The following is a 17,312-nucleotide window of genomic DNA, read 5'->3' as shown; positions in this document are numbered from 1 at the left end:
AGTCTTTCGATATTTTTACATCCGGGCGTTATTTTTCAGGTGAGAAGCCCTACATCTGTCCTTATGAAGGCTGTAATAAGCGTTATTCAAACTCCAGTGACCGCTTCAAGCACACCCGTACACATTATGTGGACAAGCCATACTACTGCAAGATGGCTGGTTGTCTGAAGCGTTATACAGACCCGAGCTCTCTGAGAAAGCACATCAAGGCACATGGGCATTTTGTGGCTTCACAGGAACAACAGACAAGCCCAGGAGAGGGAGTTGGAGGACAAGGAGGAGGTGGAAACTCACCTGTGCCAAAGCCATCTCATGTTACAGGGAAAGAATCTGAGCTGAGCTACACCCATATCATCCTACCAAGTACGGCAGCTGCTTTCTTAGGCAGCTCTCTGCCCTTGTCATCTCTGAGTCCTAGACCCCTGGACTTGAGCATCCTGGGAAGTCAAAACTCACCTGTCCTGTCCTTCAATAGCCTGGCTAAATCCCCACTGATGCCTCCAGTCTACTCCACCTCAGCACTTGGCTTGCCTGTGGTGCCCGTTTTGTGCTCAGACCGCAGAGGACAAACAAAGGCCAGTTCTAGGGTGAATGAAGGTGAGGATGAGAGCCCTAGGGGCATCCTAAACCTCTCCACAGGATCGTCCCATGACCACTTGTCTTGGGTTGTCATTCCTTCAGGCTCCTTAATGTTGAAGCCTGCTGTGGTTAACTGAAAAAGATCCCAATATCATTCCGGAGGGAAGGGGCAGCACAGGGATCAAAGGTCAAAGGGCTGAGACAGTCCTGTGACATATCTACCCTTTAATTTCCAGCATTGCATCTGTTCATTACCAAAGATACGTTTCCACTGTGGTCTTTTTTAAGAAACAAAAGGGTTCCTTAATAATCATGTTACTGAATAATGTTCCTGTTTAATGTTTTTACTACAGTGTAGAGCTGTGACAATATAACAGTGACACAGCAACAAAATAGAAAAAGCTGAGATTAACTTTAGCCTAATCTGGTTTTGCCTCACTGTATACATTTAGTACCAACAATAATGTAGTTTTTCAAACCATCACACAAATGTGTGATTAATTTGCCACCATCAGGCTAATCAATGTATAAAATGCACTGCCAATTTTATGATTCACTAACCTCTGAATAACATGTATAACTGAATAACTATTTATTTTTCAGAAAACACTTTTTTCAAAATCATTGCTTACGTCACTAAATCTCTTCTTACACTCATTTTTTTCCTTGAGGCAGATGTAGGGGACAGAATAGTATGGAGACAGATGATCTGCTGTGGCAACCCCTAATGGGAGCAGCCGAAAGAAGAAGAAGAAGAAGAAGAAGAGTTACTATATTACAGAAAACACCAGGCCTGTTAGATTCTTACACACAAATACAGGATCAATTAGTTATATAGAAAAACAGGTGCAGTAGCTGGAGCAACCAGAAAGTCTTGTTTAAAAATGCATTTATGTACAGTATTAAAATATGTTTTATAAATATACATATATTTACAATTTTGTCATAGCATTTTAAAATCTGTTGAAAGGGTCATCTAGACAATGGATTTCTGCAATATCCATATATTGAAGTAGATAGGAGGTTGCTTATTGGTTCATACTTTTATGCAAAACCAACTAATATCTAAATATTAAGTTTCTAAGAAACTTATCAAACATGACTTGCGGTGGAAACGTATCTTATATGAACAGAGATAGTGTGTGAAAAAAAATCAGTGGCCCAAGGACATCACTTCTAGTTTTCTTTTCTTTAGATTTCTATCTTTTTTTTGTTGTCTCCCAGTACAAACATTTTAAGAATCTATGCCCATGTTTCAGTAAGCACTTGGCTGCTTATTTCTTATTGTTTGATTTAACACTCTGGACGCCAGTGTGCAAGACACACTAAGTGCACAATCTTCTGTAATGATTTATAGTTTGAGGTCACTTAATGGTGAACTGTAAAACTCCTTTGAGGGCTTTTCTCATGATTATTCTGACAATGCAGGTTAAACTTGCATGCATGCAGTTTTTATTCAGGAAATGACACTGATTCAGTCATGCTTTGGCAGAGTTTGAGTGGTCAATTAATGTTTATTTAGTTCAGAGGACCATCAGTGCATTCCATGCCGCTATTTTAGTCATACACAGATCCTGTTCATTTGTCCACAGACTGACAAACCTCTAGTGAGAGCTGCTATACTGTCTGGCTAACTGCTAGTTTATTTAATTGAACTGAGAGTTCAGTTGTGATGCATATAAACATTAAAACCTGTCCTTTTAGAAACGGCCAACCATCACTATATACAATAAGGCAGGTTTAAGTCTGGCTTTTAAATTAGCCATCGTAACAGACAAGACTCAGTTGAGTTTCAAGGTAGACAAAGGTGTTATTTTTGCTTACCACTTCAGATGACTGTTGCACAAATGCCATCTGTTGCACATTTGTTTTATTGACCTCACACACACTATGCTAGCACAGCATGCCACATATATACTGTATGTTTTTAAATGATAACAAATGTGAGGGAAAACCCTCACATGCAAACAAACACAATTGGTGTGCAGTTCAAGCCTCTGAAGCAAAAGTGATGTTGAGACAAAACGACATAAGAATAACATTCCGTTTCTACTTATAATCTACATTTAAGAGCTTTTTCTTGAAAAAAAAACACCTGAGTTTGATAGTCTCTTCCCAATTTAGGTCAGAAATCTTAATATTTCTTTATCATTACTTGCCTGAAAGAAAAAAAAAAGCTCTTGGAAATTTGTCTGTGTTTCCTATCCCTGCATCCACCCACAAAGTCTTATAATTCCACAGTAGTTATGCTACATTTGGGCACACTATATGGCTATATTATGTTTGTTGTAGTGTTTGGACGAGACATTCCATTTGATGTTGATGTTGCTTTATCTCATTGTCTCTGCTATTGCTGCTTTACACTGAGCTTTCTCTCACAGTGCATTGAGGATGGAGGAATGGATGGTGACAGATTGGTGAGATGGACTGGAAAGCAGTTTCTTAAAAATAAACCAATTCATCCCTGAGAATCACTCCAGGGAATTTAAGTCATGCAAGATAACTTAAGGCAAAGATATACAATTAATGACAGGAAGACAGATTGTCTATCTGACATTTTGGATTTATATACACCATGAAGTAAAAAAATATAATGCTTTCAGTTAATCCACTTAATGAACTTATTGTATATTAATTATACTTCAGCATAAATAACCAGTCAAAGTCCAATGCCAATACAATCAGAAAAAAAACCATTTAATGCAGCTAACTGCATGAGTGAAAAGAAATGTACACAACTGCATTGCAAACATTTGTACTGATGCCATTTAAATGACTTTCAGAAAAGACCCAGGGACCCTGGATTTGTGATGCTGCAATGCTACCAGAACACATTACAATTAGAAAAAAACACACTGTCACAGTAAACTGAATTTTCTGCTGGAATTAATATATTGATCCATCCAACTAAGGCAATCAGCTCTGGATATTTCATCTCCAGACTGTGTATCAGGTCCATAAATGTTCACCTCACAGCCATAGCACTTCCAGGAATTCCCCTATATTTTGCTTATACAATTTAAACTTTTCTCCACTCTTTACTATTATGCTTGTTTGAGAAGGCTCGTTATGACACAGACCCTCCAGGGTCTACACCATTTAATATATTAGATAAGCTGTTTGACCCATTAACCCTTTGAGCACTCAAGTGAAGTATGTTTCAAGTTGCTTTTATTGTTTAGTTGTTTTTATAAACGAAATATTAGCAATAATTTGAATGGTTGGCACAGAGTGCTGGTTTGCCACGGACTATCAAAGTCTTCAATCCAGTTAACATCAAGCCTTGAAGCCTTTTTTTTTTTAGCAAGGACAGCATGTATATGGTACAAAATGCACCATTTCACTTTGGAAAAAGTGAAAAAATGAAGTCATTTGGAAATGTGTATATATATATATATATATATATATATATATATATATATATATATATATATATATATAAAATAAAACAATTTTACCTTTCAATATTTAACAAAACAATTTATGTGCCATAATGGTGTCCAAAGGGTTAATGCAAGACTATGGCTAGGAAAGGCCTGTATTCAGTTTTCTTTTCTTTTTGCACATTGAAATATTTTATATCAGTATTTTAACTTTTTCCAAGTGCCTTTTATTATATATACTATATTGCCTGTCAAAGTTTGGAAGCACCATTTATGGTTTTTGAGACACTTACATTATCCTTTTATTTATATGCAACAAACTCAGTAATTTAATAGTATGAAGAGCTAATTAGACCAAACAAATATACAAATGTAAAAAATTTTTTTTAACAACAGCTTTACACTTTTGCCAATAGTTTCTCCAAACATTCAGCTGAAATTCTTTGCCAGGCATCTTATAAAATGTGCAAAAGGTTAGAGATTCCTTTCTGCCCTTGTGATCCAGTTCAACAGGATCTAGGTGTGATGACTGTGCAGGCCATTCAATGAGAGAACAAACAAAATAAACATGCATCTCAAAAACAATAAAAGACTAGGTGTTTCCACAACTTTGACAAACACTGTTATATTTATATATATATATATATATATATATATATATATATATATATATATATATATATATATATATATATTGGTGCATCATGTTCTTAAGGTGAACATGCAAACGCTCTTTAATTGGTACAACACAAGTGTGATCCTGTTTCAAAGGAATTTTATTACAATATTGATTTTGATGTCAATGAAAACAAAATAAATGTTTCATAATTTTGGATTTGATATATGAATCTGTACTGCATCTTCTTTTCTGACTCCTGTATTGGTAGAATAAAAGTTTAGGATCCACATTAAAGAGCAGCTTGAAGGATCAGCGTACTGATTTCATGCAGATTAGTAGAAAAAAATTGTTTCGTTGTGTAATATTTTTATGTAAAATGATAGCATTGGAATTATTATTTATTGTAATTTTGTAAGAAATCTCAATGCTAAAGAAGAGTGTGGCTTTATTTTCATAGGGACATTATTTACAGTTGAAGGACAGAGGAAAGGAGGAGATGAACAATAGGATCATGTTTGTGGGTCTTTCTGTTCTTGGCGATTGTCCTGCCTCTGAATTGTAAGCTCTTCATCGAGACGCTCCTTAGCCCTCACCACCTGCAAACAAACAACTTCTTAAAACCAACACTTAAAAAGACCAAATTTCACTATGGATCATTGTCCAAACGGGCAGGGAATTACTTATCCTCCAGTGGTTAACATTGTATTTTATTTTTAAATTACACTTCCATGCCTCACATACCTTAGACTGCAGGTAGAAAGAGCCACCAACTGATTTGTCATTCACTTTAAACAAATGTTCATAATTCTGCAAGAAATTTTTTTTAAATATGTCACTTTGGTGAAATGATAGCATACTGTAGCTCATGTTCTTGAGCTGCAAGATGAAACTTTATCGCATACCTGCTGGATTTTTTCTGGGTTCAGTGATGATACATTCAGAATCTGTTGTGCTTCCTGCAGACTCATGCCAGTGAAGCTGGAGACTGCAGCCGACTGCTTACCTGCTCTACCTCTCGCCTCCGCTGCAGCCTGACTGGCTGCATAAACACAGTGGCAAAATTAGAACCATGAATTTTTCAAGCTACTCTGATACTCTGGTTAAACACCAGAATGAGAAAGAGTTCTGTAAAATGAATATTAGCATGACAGTGTTTCAGCAGCAGGCAGGAGTCCACAAGTGCTGATATTTGAGACACAAAGTGGATACAATTTTTGTTTGTATGTTTTTGGTTCATCGCGCGCACACACATTATAATACCAAAGGGGTCAAAGCTGAATTCGGCATTTTGTCCTGAAACTGATATAAGGTTTCTAAAAATATATATAATAAAATACGTAATACTACATTGCAGTTGTTCTTCCTGTAGCAGGATTTCTCAGTAATAACCTTGCTGATAAACCAGCTTTGTTTGTTCAGCTAAGAGCTGCTAAATTACAGACCGAGTGCTTTAAGCTGGTAAACCATCTTTACTAGCTGGTAGAAGGTTTCTCAGCTTATATGTACCTTGTATAAACATTGATCAATCAGTGTTAGAAGTGTACTTTTATGCTGCAAGATTTTATTTGAAGTTTTATGATTTAAAAAGCATCCAAAATCAGACTTGCATTAAAAGGTTCCTTTTAAATGTGCAGGTGCATGCTTCGCCTGGTAGCTAGTAAAACCAGCGTTTTTTTAAGGGAATGTGCAAGGAAGTAAAGACATATCAGTTCACGTGGACAGTAAGCTGGAGTGTGAGCTCAGTGTGAGTAACCTGCCTGCAAACTCCTGTCGTAAAGCACGTGCGAAAGCCCGGCCCACTACCTGCACTCCCATCACCACGATCTGAGCCAGGTACTTCGCCTGGAACATCACAACAAAACACAAGTGTGAAATGAATACAAGCTGCAATTTCTGTGCAGAATTCCATCTAATTCGTATTCAGTCTCGAGAGGACCTGGAGTAGGAGTAAACATTATGTAATATAAAAACAAGACGTCAATTTCGCCTGTTGCAGCTGTTATTTAAAACTCACAGGTTTGCTCAGCGACTTTGCTAACAAATAAATATACAGTATAGTCTCCTGATTACAAAGACAGAATAAACGCACTTACCATTAATCCGCTCCCTTTACAAGCACTGCTAAAGTGTAAAAGCAAGTCAGAACATCCACAATTGCTCATGTATTTTCTTCAAGGTGATGGAGGAGATAAACGCACCAAAGATGAACAGTGTGTTTCCGCTTGTCTACTGCTCTCTGTGGCCGCCTGCTGGCTGGAGGTCTTTCAATACCGTGGGCTTTTTATCCATTCAATTCAAGTAAATGTGCTTTTCACAATGGATATTGTCTCAAATCAGCTTTACAGAAGGTAATAATTATAGAACAAACATGTTAGTAGAAATGTGTATTTATTCCCTATGTGCAAATGAGGCGACCGTGTCAAGGAAAAGACATCTTTATTAGGATGACACAAAAAAACAAAAACAAATCCTAAATCTACTTATACAAATTTTTGGCGCAGGATAATTTCAATAATTTCCTGAAACACATTAATTAATAATACTTAAAATACTCCTATACAAGGTGTTGGAAAGCTGGAAACACAACTGCATTGAATGTATTTGTATGCTGTAGCATCAAGATTTTCCTGTATTAGACTCAAAAAGCCCAAAGAAAGCAGAACAGTGCTGCACACTACAGATGGATAACTGACCCTGAACATACCTCAAAAGCAAATCAAGAGCTTCTTAAAACAACAAAATGAAATGATGTTAAAAGGCTCCCTTACTGAAGCTAAAGAGAACCAAATGCTCTGATTGTGGTTGGAATATGGGAGAAAAACCTCAAAAAAGGAAACTCAGTAGTTTCCATCTAATGTCCACGGGTTCCAGACTTCAGTCAGTCATTTAACTACATAGGACTTGCTTCCAAAATGATCCATATATATATATATATATATATATATATATATATATATATATATATATATATATATATATATATAAAAATCCAGAAATCACAATGTATGATTTTTTAACTATTTATTTGTATGATACAGCTGCAAATAAGTATTTGAACACCTGAGAAAGTCAATGTTAATATTTGGTACAGTAGCCTTTGTTTGCAATTACAGAGGTCAAACGTTTCCTGCAGTTTTTCACCAGATTTGCACACACTGCAGGAGGGATTTTGGCCCACTCCTCCACACAGATCTTCTCTAGATCAGTCAGGTTTCTGGCCTGTCGAAACACGGAGTTTGAGCTCCCGCCAAAGATTCTCTATTGGGTTTAGGTCTGGAGACTGGCTAGGCCACGCCAGAACCTTGATATGAGATGGTACTCATCATTCTTCTTCCTCCAAACACGTTTAGTGGAATTATGACCCAAAAGTTTTTTTTTTGGTCTCATCTGACCACATGACTTTCTCTCATGACTCCTCTGGATCATCCAAATGGTCATTGGCAAACTTAAGACATGCCTGGACATGTGCTGGTTTAAGCAGGGGAACCTTCTGTGCCATGCATGATTTCAAACCATGACGTCTCAGTGTATTACCAACAGTAACCTTGGAAACGGTGGTCCCAGCTCTTTTCAGGTAAGTAGTTCTGGGCTGATTTCTCACCTTCCTTAGGATCACTGAGACCCCACGAGGTGAGATCTTGCATGGAGCCCCAGTCCGAGGGAGATTGACAGTCATGTTTAGCTTCTTCCATTTTCTAATGATTGCTCCAACAGTGGACCTTTTTTCACCAAGCTGCTTGGCAATTTTCCCGTAGCCCTTTCCAGCCTTGTGGAGGTGTACAATTTTGTCTCTAGTGTCTTTGGACAGCTCTTTGGTCTTGGCCATGTTAGTAGCTGGATTTTTACTGATTGTATGGGGTGGACAGGTGTCTTTATGCAGCTAACGACCTCAAACAGGTGCATCTAATTTAGGATTATAAATGAAGTGGAGGTGGACATTTTAAAGGCAGACTAACAGGTCTTTGAGGGTCAGAATTCTAGCTGATAGACAGGTGTTTAAATACTTATTTGCAGCTGTATCATACAAATAAATAGTTTAAAAATCATATATTGTGATTTCTAGAATTTTTTTTTAGATTATGTCTTTTACAGTGGACATGCACCTACGATGACAATTTCAGACCCCTCCATGATTTCTAAGTGGGAGAACTTGCAAAATAGCAGGGTGTACAAATACTTATTTTCCTCACTGTATATACAGTATATATATATATATGTCCTAGGGGGTCGCCAAAAAGCATCGAGGTAACCGATGATCGAGATAAACGAAAATCAAAATGGCGGCAATATATTAACGTGCTTGAAATTTCTTTATGTACATGATGTGCGTTAATAAATGAGAATGTGCATGCACGTGTTTTTGAAGGGTTTTTTACACAACAGCGTTGCCGCGATTTGTTTGATGAAGTCATGCTATAAAAATACATACAGTACATGTTTATCTGTCAGGAATCCACCTGCCACGCCCCCTTCGGCCCCCTTCAGCATGGCAGGTGCTTTCTCGGCCGCTTTCTCTGAAGCTCTCGTCTTCAATCGCGCACATATGGTGCTCGTTTATCATCATCACCAGCTCCTATTTAAACTTCCACACTCTCACTGTCCGTTATTGTTGCTATATGTTGGTTCACGGCGGTCGTTGTTATCGCTCATAGGTATCGTGCCTTTACACCGGCATTCTCTTAACGGCTGCTCTTTTCTTCCCAAAGCGCACCGCGGATTCCCCCCGATCCTGCCGGTGTTCATTCTATGCTTTTGGATGGTCATCACACGTTCGCGCGGCTTTCGCCTCCCGTTCATCGCATAACATTTAACAACAAAAGGCATATGTGCACTAACTAACAGCAGAGATTCACCAGTATACAATACAACACCTGTAGCAGCTGAAAGGCTTGATTTTTCCGCCACTTCCGCGAGTTCTTCTGCGGCTGCACCAAGATAACTGACGTTAAATGGCAAATTTTTCCCTCCTTGTGCTCGAGATATCAGGGTTCGGCGACATAACCGATAAAAAATGCTTAGAAAAAGCGAGAATTTTGCGGTTCCACTTCAAAAACGTCGACTTAATAGGGTTGTCGAGGTAACCGAGGTCGAGATAAGCGGGTTCCACTATATATATATATATATATATATATATATATATATATATATATATATATATATATATATATATATATATATATATATATATAATTTCTGATTGCAGGTATATATATATATATATATATATATATATATATATATATATATATATATATATATATATATATATACTTGCAACCAGAAATATATAACATCTAAAGAGTTTTAAGGATATAAATAAATAAATAAATAAATAAATATATATATATATATATATATATATATATATATATATATATATATATATATATATATATTTTTTTTTTTATTTATAAACAAAAAAAATATAAATCTTTGCAGGATGGCTTCTTAATGCTTTGGATGGCTTCTTAATGAGTTCAGTGATAAATAAAATCAACACAGAAAATGAATGATGTAGTATTTGTGTGTAACAGTATATTTTGTTAAGATCGCCATGTCACAATTACTTAACCCCTATATAATATTGTTGTTTTTAAAGCTTTCTGACAGTTTTTATGGCCTGAAGTGGAGCTGAAACATCATTAAGCCTTTGGGAACTCTATACCGATCCTTAATTTGCTTCATCTGTGATGCATATATAAACCCCGACCATGAAGGTGTTCAAGGTGAGTTGCAATCATGGGAAAGACAAAGGAGCTTCCACAAAAGCTGAGAGAGGAGATTATTTCATCACATCTGAAGGGCCTTGGGTATAAGAAGATTTCCAAAAGATTTAACATTCCAAGAGACACCATTGGGAGCATTATAAGGAAGTTTAAAAGTTATGGAACAGCTGCAAACCTGCCTGGCCATGGAAGAAAGCTCACAATTTCATCAAGGGCCCTTAGCAACTTAGTCTGGACGGCTAAGAAAAACCCCTGTGTGACTGCAAGACAGCTACAGGATGATATGATGAAGGTTGGTACAAGTGCTTCAGTGGCAACTATAAGACGTGCACTAAATAATCAAGAACTTCATGGCCGGACCCCAAGACGCACTCTTGACCTCAAGGAACATCAGGAGTTGACTAGAATATGCCAGGAGGAATTTGAATAAAACTACAGAGTTCTGGGAGACAGTTCTATGGACTGATGAAACCAAACTGGAACTTTCTGGACATATGGACCAGCGGTATGTCTGGCGTGCAAAAGGTCAGGCTTATGACCAGAAGAATACCATCCCCACGGTCAAGCATGGAGGTGGGTCAATAGTGATGTGGGGCTGTTTTTCTGCAGCAGGAACTGGCAATCTTGATTGTGTACCTGGCATCATGGATTCCCAGAAATACCAGGTCATTTTGAAGAACGTCGTTATGCCTTCTGTTGACACAATAAACCTTGGTGATCATTTGATCTTCCAGCAAGACAATGATCCCAAGCACACCTCCAAATCAACCAAAGCTTGGTTGGGGAAAAGATGCTGGAGTGTCCTGGAGTGGCCTTCTCAGTCACCAGATTTAAATCCAATTGAAAATCTTCAAAATCTTCAAATTGGGATTTGAAGAAGGCAGTTGCAGCATGGAAGCCGTTAAACATCACTGAGTTAGAGGCTTTTGCACGTGAAGAATGGGCAAAGATTTCAATCGAGAGGTGTAAGAAGCTTGTCAGCACTTATCGAAAACGCATGTTAGAGGTTCTAAAAACTAAAGGGCGCTCCACAAGGTACTGAAGCTGGGGGTTGAATAATACTGCACATGCTCATGTGTTACAAGACTTACAATTTTCATTTGAACTTCGAAGTTAAGTCAACTTCTGTTGTCAAAATAATTCAAATATGCATCAATAAATGTTATTTCACAAGTTTTTTTTTTTTTTTCCATTATCTTTCATCAACATCACTGTATTGTCTATTGAGGTGAGGGGGTTGAATATTTATGATTGTGTGTATGTATGTATATATGTACGTGTGTGTATGTCTATTTTTGATCTTGTAAAAAATATGAACTATACAAAAATAGCAGAACAGGTTTACTTTGTTAGAGTCTGTATTATTGTTCTCACATACTTTTGTGTTTAAATCGTTTTTGGTTAGTTTTGTTACCATATGATATTATTTGTTTGTTAGGCCCAGATAATCTTTTTCCAATGTCCCATTCTTCTTTTATAATTAAGCCACATGACTATTTAAAATGCACCTTCAGGTTGATGTTCATATGCAGGTCAGCTGCCAGTGTAGTAGAAGAAATGAGAGGAGTAGAAGGTTTATTTTTCTTTCTTCTGATGTTTTGTATTAGATTTATGAGATTATAACACAGTCATTATAGTGATACATTGTCTAATGTCACAGAAATACTTGGGCTAAGGCTTCTATTAATATTATTACCCTTATCCCATTTAAGAATTAAAAGTACTAAGTAGTAGTTAGTAAAACATTTTTATGACTGCTGTGTTTACTGGTGAAAAATGTATTTTGATACCAGATTTAATCAAATTATGCACAGGCTTTAACAGTAGTTCATTAATAAAACACTATTAATTACTTAATCATATCACAGGTTCCTAACTCTGGTAACTCTGGTCCCATCTTACTTCCTACACAGTATTTTAATTTCTCCAACAAAACTGATTACCCAGCTAATGAAGAAGTTGTTTGTTATTAGTGCAGGGCAACAATGTAGTGTGCTCCAGGACCATTGTTGGAAACCTGCACTGTAAAAGTGCTAGAAAAGCAGACTGTGGAACAGTGCTAGTAATAAACAGATTCATTAGTATTCTGGAAGAATTATTTCAGGTTCCAGGTAGAACACATCAACAGTGGGTTTGAATAGAGTAATAGAGCATTTATTGGAGCAAATTCCAATAAGATTTTTTTGTCATCTTAGAACCATTACCAATACAAATAATCTCTGAGTAACTTGCACTCTAAACAGTAAAAGTCTTTTAATGTAGGAACTTATTTTTCAAATGTTTTTATTCATGAATTATTACAAAAGGTACTCTTTTTTTAGTATGTGGTGTATATATGTATATATTCAGATGCTTGACACCCCCACCCCCCAGTAAGAGAAAAAGTAAGAATAATCAATTTGTATAAAGTAGTATATTTTTTATGATTTTTAGAGAATGCTGAATTATTAAACAAATATTATTATTTGAATGTATGTGTATTAGCACAAACGCTCAACTGTTCTGGAACATGCAGATGTCTTCTGTCACCTAATCAGAATATTATTGTTGTATGTGATACATACCTGACTGGGAATTTTATTTTGCCAGTTCACATTACTAATACACCTGCTGGCAAAGGTGAACAAACTCATGGAACACTTTTTAATTAGGAATATTTTTTTTTAAATACAAACACAATTTGCCTGTTATATATTATATATGAAGACTGCAAAAAATGTTTCATGTAATGGCAGTTTCAATAATGTTTTTTCCCAACATGATACATGCATTTTAGAAAAGTAGTACTAAGAAACATGCATTTTAGAAATTCTGTGTTCTTGGGGTTGAGAAGCTTCTGGAACATTGTTACAGTGTCAGACATATATAACCGTATAAAAATGAATTCTGATCAACAGATAATATCGCATGCAATGCTGAGAGGCTCAGTAAACAATCACTCAGTCTGACTTATTAGTAAGTCTGCAAGTACCTGAACACTTATTTGCTAACCACAGGAATGCCTGTACAACCAACTGTAGAATCTGTACCTTTATCTCTGACTGACTGATGCAAAAGATGTTTGTTGTATTTTGTGATGAATAATTGTATGTATTACAGTGTGGCCTTTAGTCCAGCACTCAGGAATGACCTAAATATCAAGCAGGACAAGATGTTTCTTTAATTTTCTTTTGATGGCCAGCAAGGTTTCTCAATAGTCATCCTGAAAGTGTAAATAAAAAAAGGCACATAAATACACAAAGCATAGAGGAATTCTAGAGAATACTGAGGCTAATCACATAGAGTATTTGAAATCTATCAACATAAATATATTTATTTTGGATATCCACATATTTTTACCCATTCATCTTCTGCCACCCCCTCAAATAATTCCTGTGGCAGTGGATCTTCTCTGTTCCCCAATTTAGCTACCATAGCACTCAAAAGCTGCAATGAAAAACATTACACAACATGACACAAAATCTCCAACAGAACTTAATTCTAACAAATACAACAAAAAGCTTCTGCTCTTAATACCTCCTCCTTTTTCTGTTCATCTGTCTTCTCTTCGAGGTACACAGAAGAGGGGAGGTATTTCCTCACTGGTGCTTCCTTGGGAGCCTCGCAGACTGGTTGGCAACGAAAGAAGAACATTTTGTTGTTTAGATATTTAGCTAAATTCAGTGTCCATACTGCAAATTACAGGTGAGCAACTGCAAATAAAACAGGCATTTTGAGTGTGATGAGAGGTGTGGGCTGGGGATTGTTAGAAGAATAGTAAAGCAATAGATGTTACTAAAATGTGATTAAAAAAAGTATACTAAACTATTATAAACATTTCAAAAGCAACTAAACATTAACCATCTAATTTGATTAATCACAATCTCTTGTCTGGAAAACTTCTCAGTCAAATCACATACAAATATGGACTGAATTTCGAAATGGTAAGTTTTATGTGTTATTCAGCTTAAATCAGGTTTGTCTGAAGGCCAAGCTTAATCTGCTAGTCTAAGCAGGCTTTTATCATTAGGATGTGGTGCAGTACCAGGGGTCATGTCTTTAGGTTTCAGGCTGATCTTGCGGTGCTCTTTGTCAGAACCAGAGAGCCATGCAGCAGCACTCAGAGCTGATTCCCACCACACTGCTGTCTCAGGGAACACATCATCTTGAAAGAACTCTTTCTGCACCAGAAATACATGAATCGGGTTAAAAAACATTTAGAAACACATTATCGGTCACTAGATGGCACTACTGTGTTTTGTTTACAAATAACCTTGGCTGAGCTCTGACTCACTCTGACTCGAGGCACTTTGAAGGCCACTGGCTCAATGGAGGTCTTGCCAAGTCTGACAGCTCTGGCCACCTCTACATCATGTACATCACATACTGTCTTTGGCAGGAAGCACAAGCCCTGTTTACAGTGGACAATAGTTATAAAATCTATAAACTAAAACAGTCTGAGAGAAGATTGATGTTTTGTTTATACCTTGTGTGGCTCAGAGGAGTGGAAGCTGCTGCACTCCATAAAGTAAGGGGCATTTGTTACGATCTCATAGATGTATACACGTGTGTCACCCTAACAGAAAAGAAATCAGAAAAAAGATTTTGAAGCATGAGATGACTCAGGTAACTTGACATATTTTGTAGTAGTCAGTAAGCAGTAGCAAATCTGGTTTACTCTTTAGCACATTTAATTAACCCTACAAGTATTTATTTGTAACTTATAAATTAGATATGATTTGCACATTTTCAGCACCTTCCCTGTGAGAATGAGAAGACTGGTGTCAGGATCATAGAAAGGAATGAGGGTTGAGGGTGAGACATCAGCAGGTGTAGTAGCCACAGGTCCAGATGCCAAAGACTCAGCAGAAAATAGGTAAAGGTTTCGCTCACTGCGACTGCAGGGTCAACCAGGAAGTAAAGAAATATTATTGTCAGTTATACCATGCCAACATTCCAAATTACTGGAACACCATTAAGGTAGTGTTACTATTATGCTATTGACTTTTGCTTACCAATCAAACCCTGACACCAGCAGGTACTGGCCGTTGCACACCCAGACTACACGGCCACCTCTGTGACCTTCAGGTCCAGGGCCCTCCTACAGGAAAAGACAGAGGAAAAGTAAGATAGCGGTTCCAATGTTATATATGATTTTAAATGCCTTTTTTTTAATCACTTGCCTGGATGGGCTCAGTGGACTTGCGTGGGTCAAACAAACGCACTTTTCCATCTTTACAAACAGTAGCCAGAAACTTGCCACTGGGACTCCAAGCCATTCCAAATATCTGTGAGACAGCAGTTGTTAGCGGTAGTCTTCTGTCACCACAGGTTTTTAGCAGGCTGTTGTCTATTAGCTTGTTTAAATGCACCTGGTACTAGACAGGGGCTCTCACCTGATCTTGGTGTCCACTGAGTTTCTTGACTTCTCTTTTATTTTCCAGGTCCCACAGACGCACAGTCATGTCATATGATGAGGACACCAACAGACCTGAGGCATGTGGGTGGAACTTGATGGAGTAGATTTTCTCAGTGTGTCCTGTGATGGAGTGGATGTTCATGTCACTCAAAATGAAGTACAAATAATTGTTTTCGTGAAAAAGGCCTTTTCTTACCCTGCAGAACACACTCAGGTTCAGTCAGTGTTTCCACCAGGCCACCTTCTGGAATCTTCCACACACGGATCTTTGCATCATCACCGGCTATATACAAGAATGGAGTGGATTAACACTGTTCTGACATATTCATTACAAATACAAGTTAATTAACTCTTTATTAAAACCAGTATAATTTTCTTTAATAATAAATAAGTATTATTTAGTTATTCATCATAGCCTATTTTTCAGTAAAGTTAATTCCTTCCATTTACCATGCACCAGCTCACCAGCAAAGATGTGAGAATATACATGATGTAATGATGGCCTGTGCTACGAAAAGGCTTCAGCATCATGTGGTAGCAGTATTTCATATAGAGCATGCCTTTTAATATACTCACATTATTGTTTGCATACATTTTTAATCAGTCAAGACAGATTTTCTTTTTTATGCATGACATTAATCTGCATAACCCCACAAATCACATGTCCGAGCCATGCCCTTTAGGTGCTCTGTTACAGTCTGGTGAGAGTTTAAGGTTGCAATGTGGGTTGTTTTCTAAACGGTGAAACATTACGATAAATTTATTGTATTGTGTAAGGACTTTGGTTTCAAAGAACTTCATACAATCATACAATAAATACAGTGAAAATATAAAGTGTCATAATTGTGTAAATACCTATTTTCAAGCCAGTGCAAGAGTAATTTGATTGTTAATGCCACTGTTTGTCACCTCAACCCACAACACAAATGGGCTAACATTTGGGGCCAAATTCTAAGTATATATATATATTTTTTTCAAGTTCCTATCTGTCCTGCTGTGTTTTTTAAAATCATGCTTAAGTGTTTGGCAACTCCAAATAAATCCATGCAAATTCATTAAATACGGTATGATTGACACAACACAAAAGACCTTTATGAACAGCCCTGTCTACACAAAAATCTGGCAAGCAATGCACTGTGTCACAGTATAGAAGATGTCTTTCTCTTAAAACTTTCTAAAAGAATTGTGCCACCTTTTGTTCACTACACTTTCCGAAAAGCCTAGGAGGCATGGGATCCATATGGTACACTGCCACTTCACATGATTATTTTAAATAAATAATAATTTACAATATTATTACAAACAAAATATTGATTTAAGTTGTTTTACATTGATTTTAGATCACTTAAAAAAGCCAACAATCAAAAACATATCAGAATGCATGTTTAATTCAACAACTACAACTTACCAACCACCAGCTTGTGAGGGTTAAAAGGATCCCAGCAGAAGTCAGCTACACTGACTGAGTTCTGGATCGTGGGCAATGCTGTGTCTGGCAGCTTCCCAGGCTGAGAGAGCTGTAATTTCACAATAACACAACAGAATACCATATGATCCGAATCTGTCCATTACAGGGGTGTGTTAATTAGCCATAGATTTAAGAAACT

General features: G+C 37.0%; 2 protein-coding genes across 6 annotated transcripts in view; one reads left to right on the top strand and one right to left on the bottom strand.

Moving 5' to 3' along the window:
* Positions 1 to 4,802, top strand: part of glis2b (GLIS family zinc finger 2b) — a 67,170-nt gene extending 62,368 nt beyond the window's left edge. The window contains exons 8-9 of one of the 3 annotated variants that reach the window (XM_046865622.1): positions 40 to 597; positions 2,961 to 4,802. In XM_046865622.1, the coding sequence (XP_046721578.1) occupies positions 40 to 597; positions 2,961 to 2,968 (566 nt within the window). In that variant the 3' untranslated portion in view covers positions 2,969 to 4,802. Of the gene's footprint in view, positions 1 to 39 lie in introns of all 3 variants that reach the window. The other 2 variants (XM_046865621.1, XM_046865620.1) reach the window with 2 other exon arrangements.
* Positions 4,803 to 5,009: 207 nt separating this feature from the next.
* Positions 5,010 to 17,312, bottom strand: part of coro7 (coronin 7) — a 133,476-nt gene continuing 121,173 nt past the window's right edge. The window contains exons 17-31 of one of the 3 annotated variants that reach the window (XM_046865617.1): positions 17,114 to 17,222; positions 15,902 to 15,988; positions 15,683 to 15,825; positions 15,470 to 15,574; positions 15,302 to 15,387; positions 15,043 to 15,184; positions 14,773 to 14,862; positions 14,581 to 14,697; positions 14,332 to 14,467; positions 13,824 to 13,915; positions 13,647 to 13,733; positions 6,335 to 6,423; positions 5,484 to 5,616; positions 5,323 to 5,388; positions 5,010 to 5,177 (exon numbers count right to left, since the gene is read on the bottom strand). In XM_046865617.1, coding sequence (XP_046721573.1) covers positions 5,091 to 5,177; positions 5,323 to 5,388; positions 5,484 to 5,616; positions 6,335 to 6,423; positions 13,647 to 13,733; positions 13,824 to 13,915; positions 14,332 to 14,467; positions 14,581 to 14,697; positions 14,773 to 14,862; positions 15,043 to 15,184; positions 15,302 to 15,387; positions 15,470 to 15,574; positions 15,683 to 15,825; positions 15,902 to 15,988; positions 17,114 to 17,222 — 1,569 coding nt within the window. In that variant the 3' untranslated portion in view covers positions 5,010 to 5,090. Of the gene's footprint in view, positions 5,178 to 5,322; positions 5,389 to 5,483; positions 5,621 to 6,334; positions 6,424 to 6,674; positions 6,835 to 12,543; positions 13,510 to 13,646; positions 13,734 to 13,823; positions 13,916 to 14,331; positions 14,468 to 14,580; positions 14,698 to 14,772; positions 14,863 to 15,042; positions 15,185 to 15,301; positions 15,388 to 15,469; positions 15,575 to 15,682; positions 15,826 to 15,901; positions 15,989 to 17,113; positions 17,223 to 17,312 lie in introns of those variants that run through there. The other 2 variants (XM_046865614.1, XM_046865615.1) reach the window with 2 other exon arrangements.

Source organism: Silurus meridionalis, chromosome 14 (genome assembly GCF_014805685.1).
Source record: "Silurus meridionalis isolate SWU-2019-XX chromosome 14, ASM1480568v1, whole genome shotgun sequence".
NCBI classification, from domain to species: domain Eukaryota; kingdom Metazoa; phylum Chordata; class Actinopteri; order Siluriformes; family Siluridae; genus Silurus; species Silurus meridionalis.
This window is presented reverse-complemented; position numbering and strand designations above follow the sequence as displayed.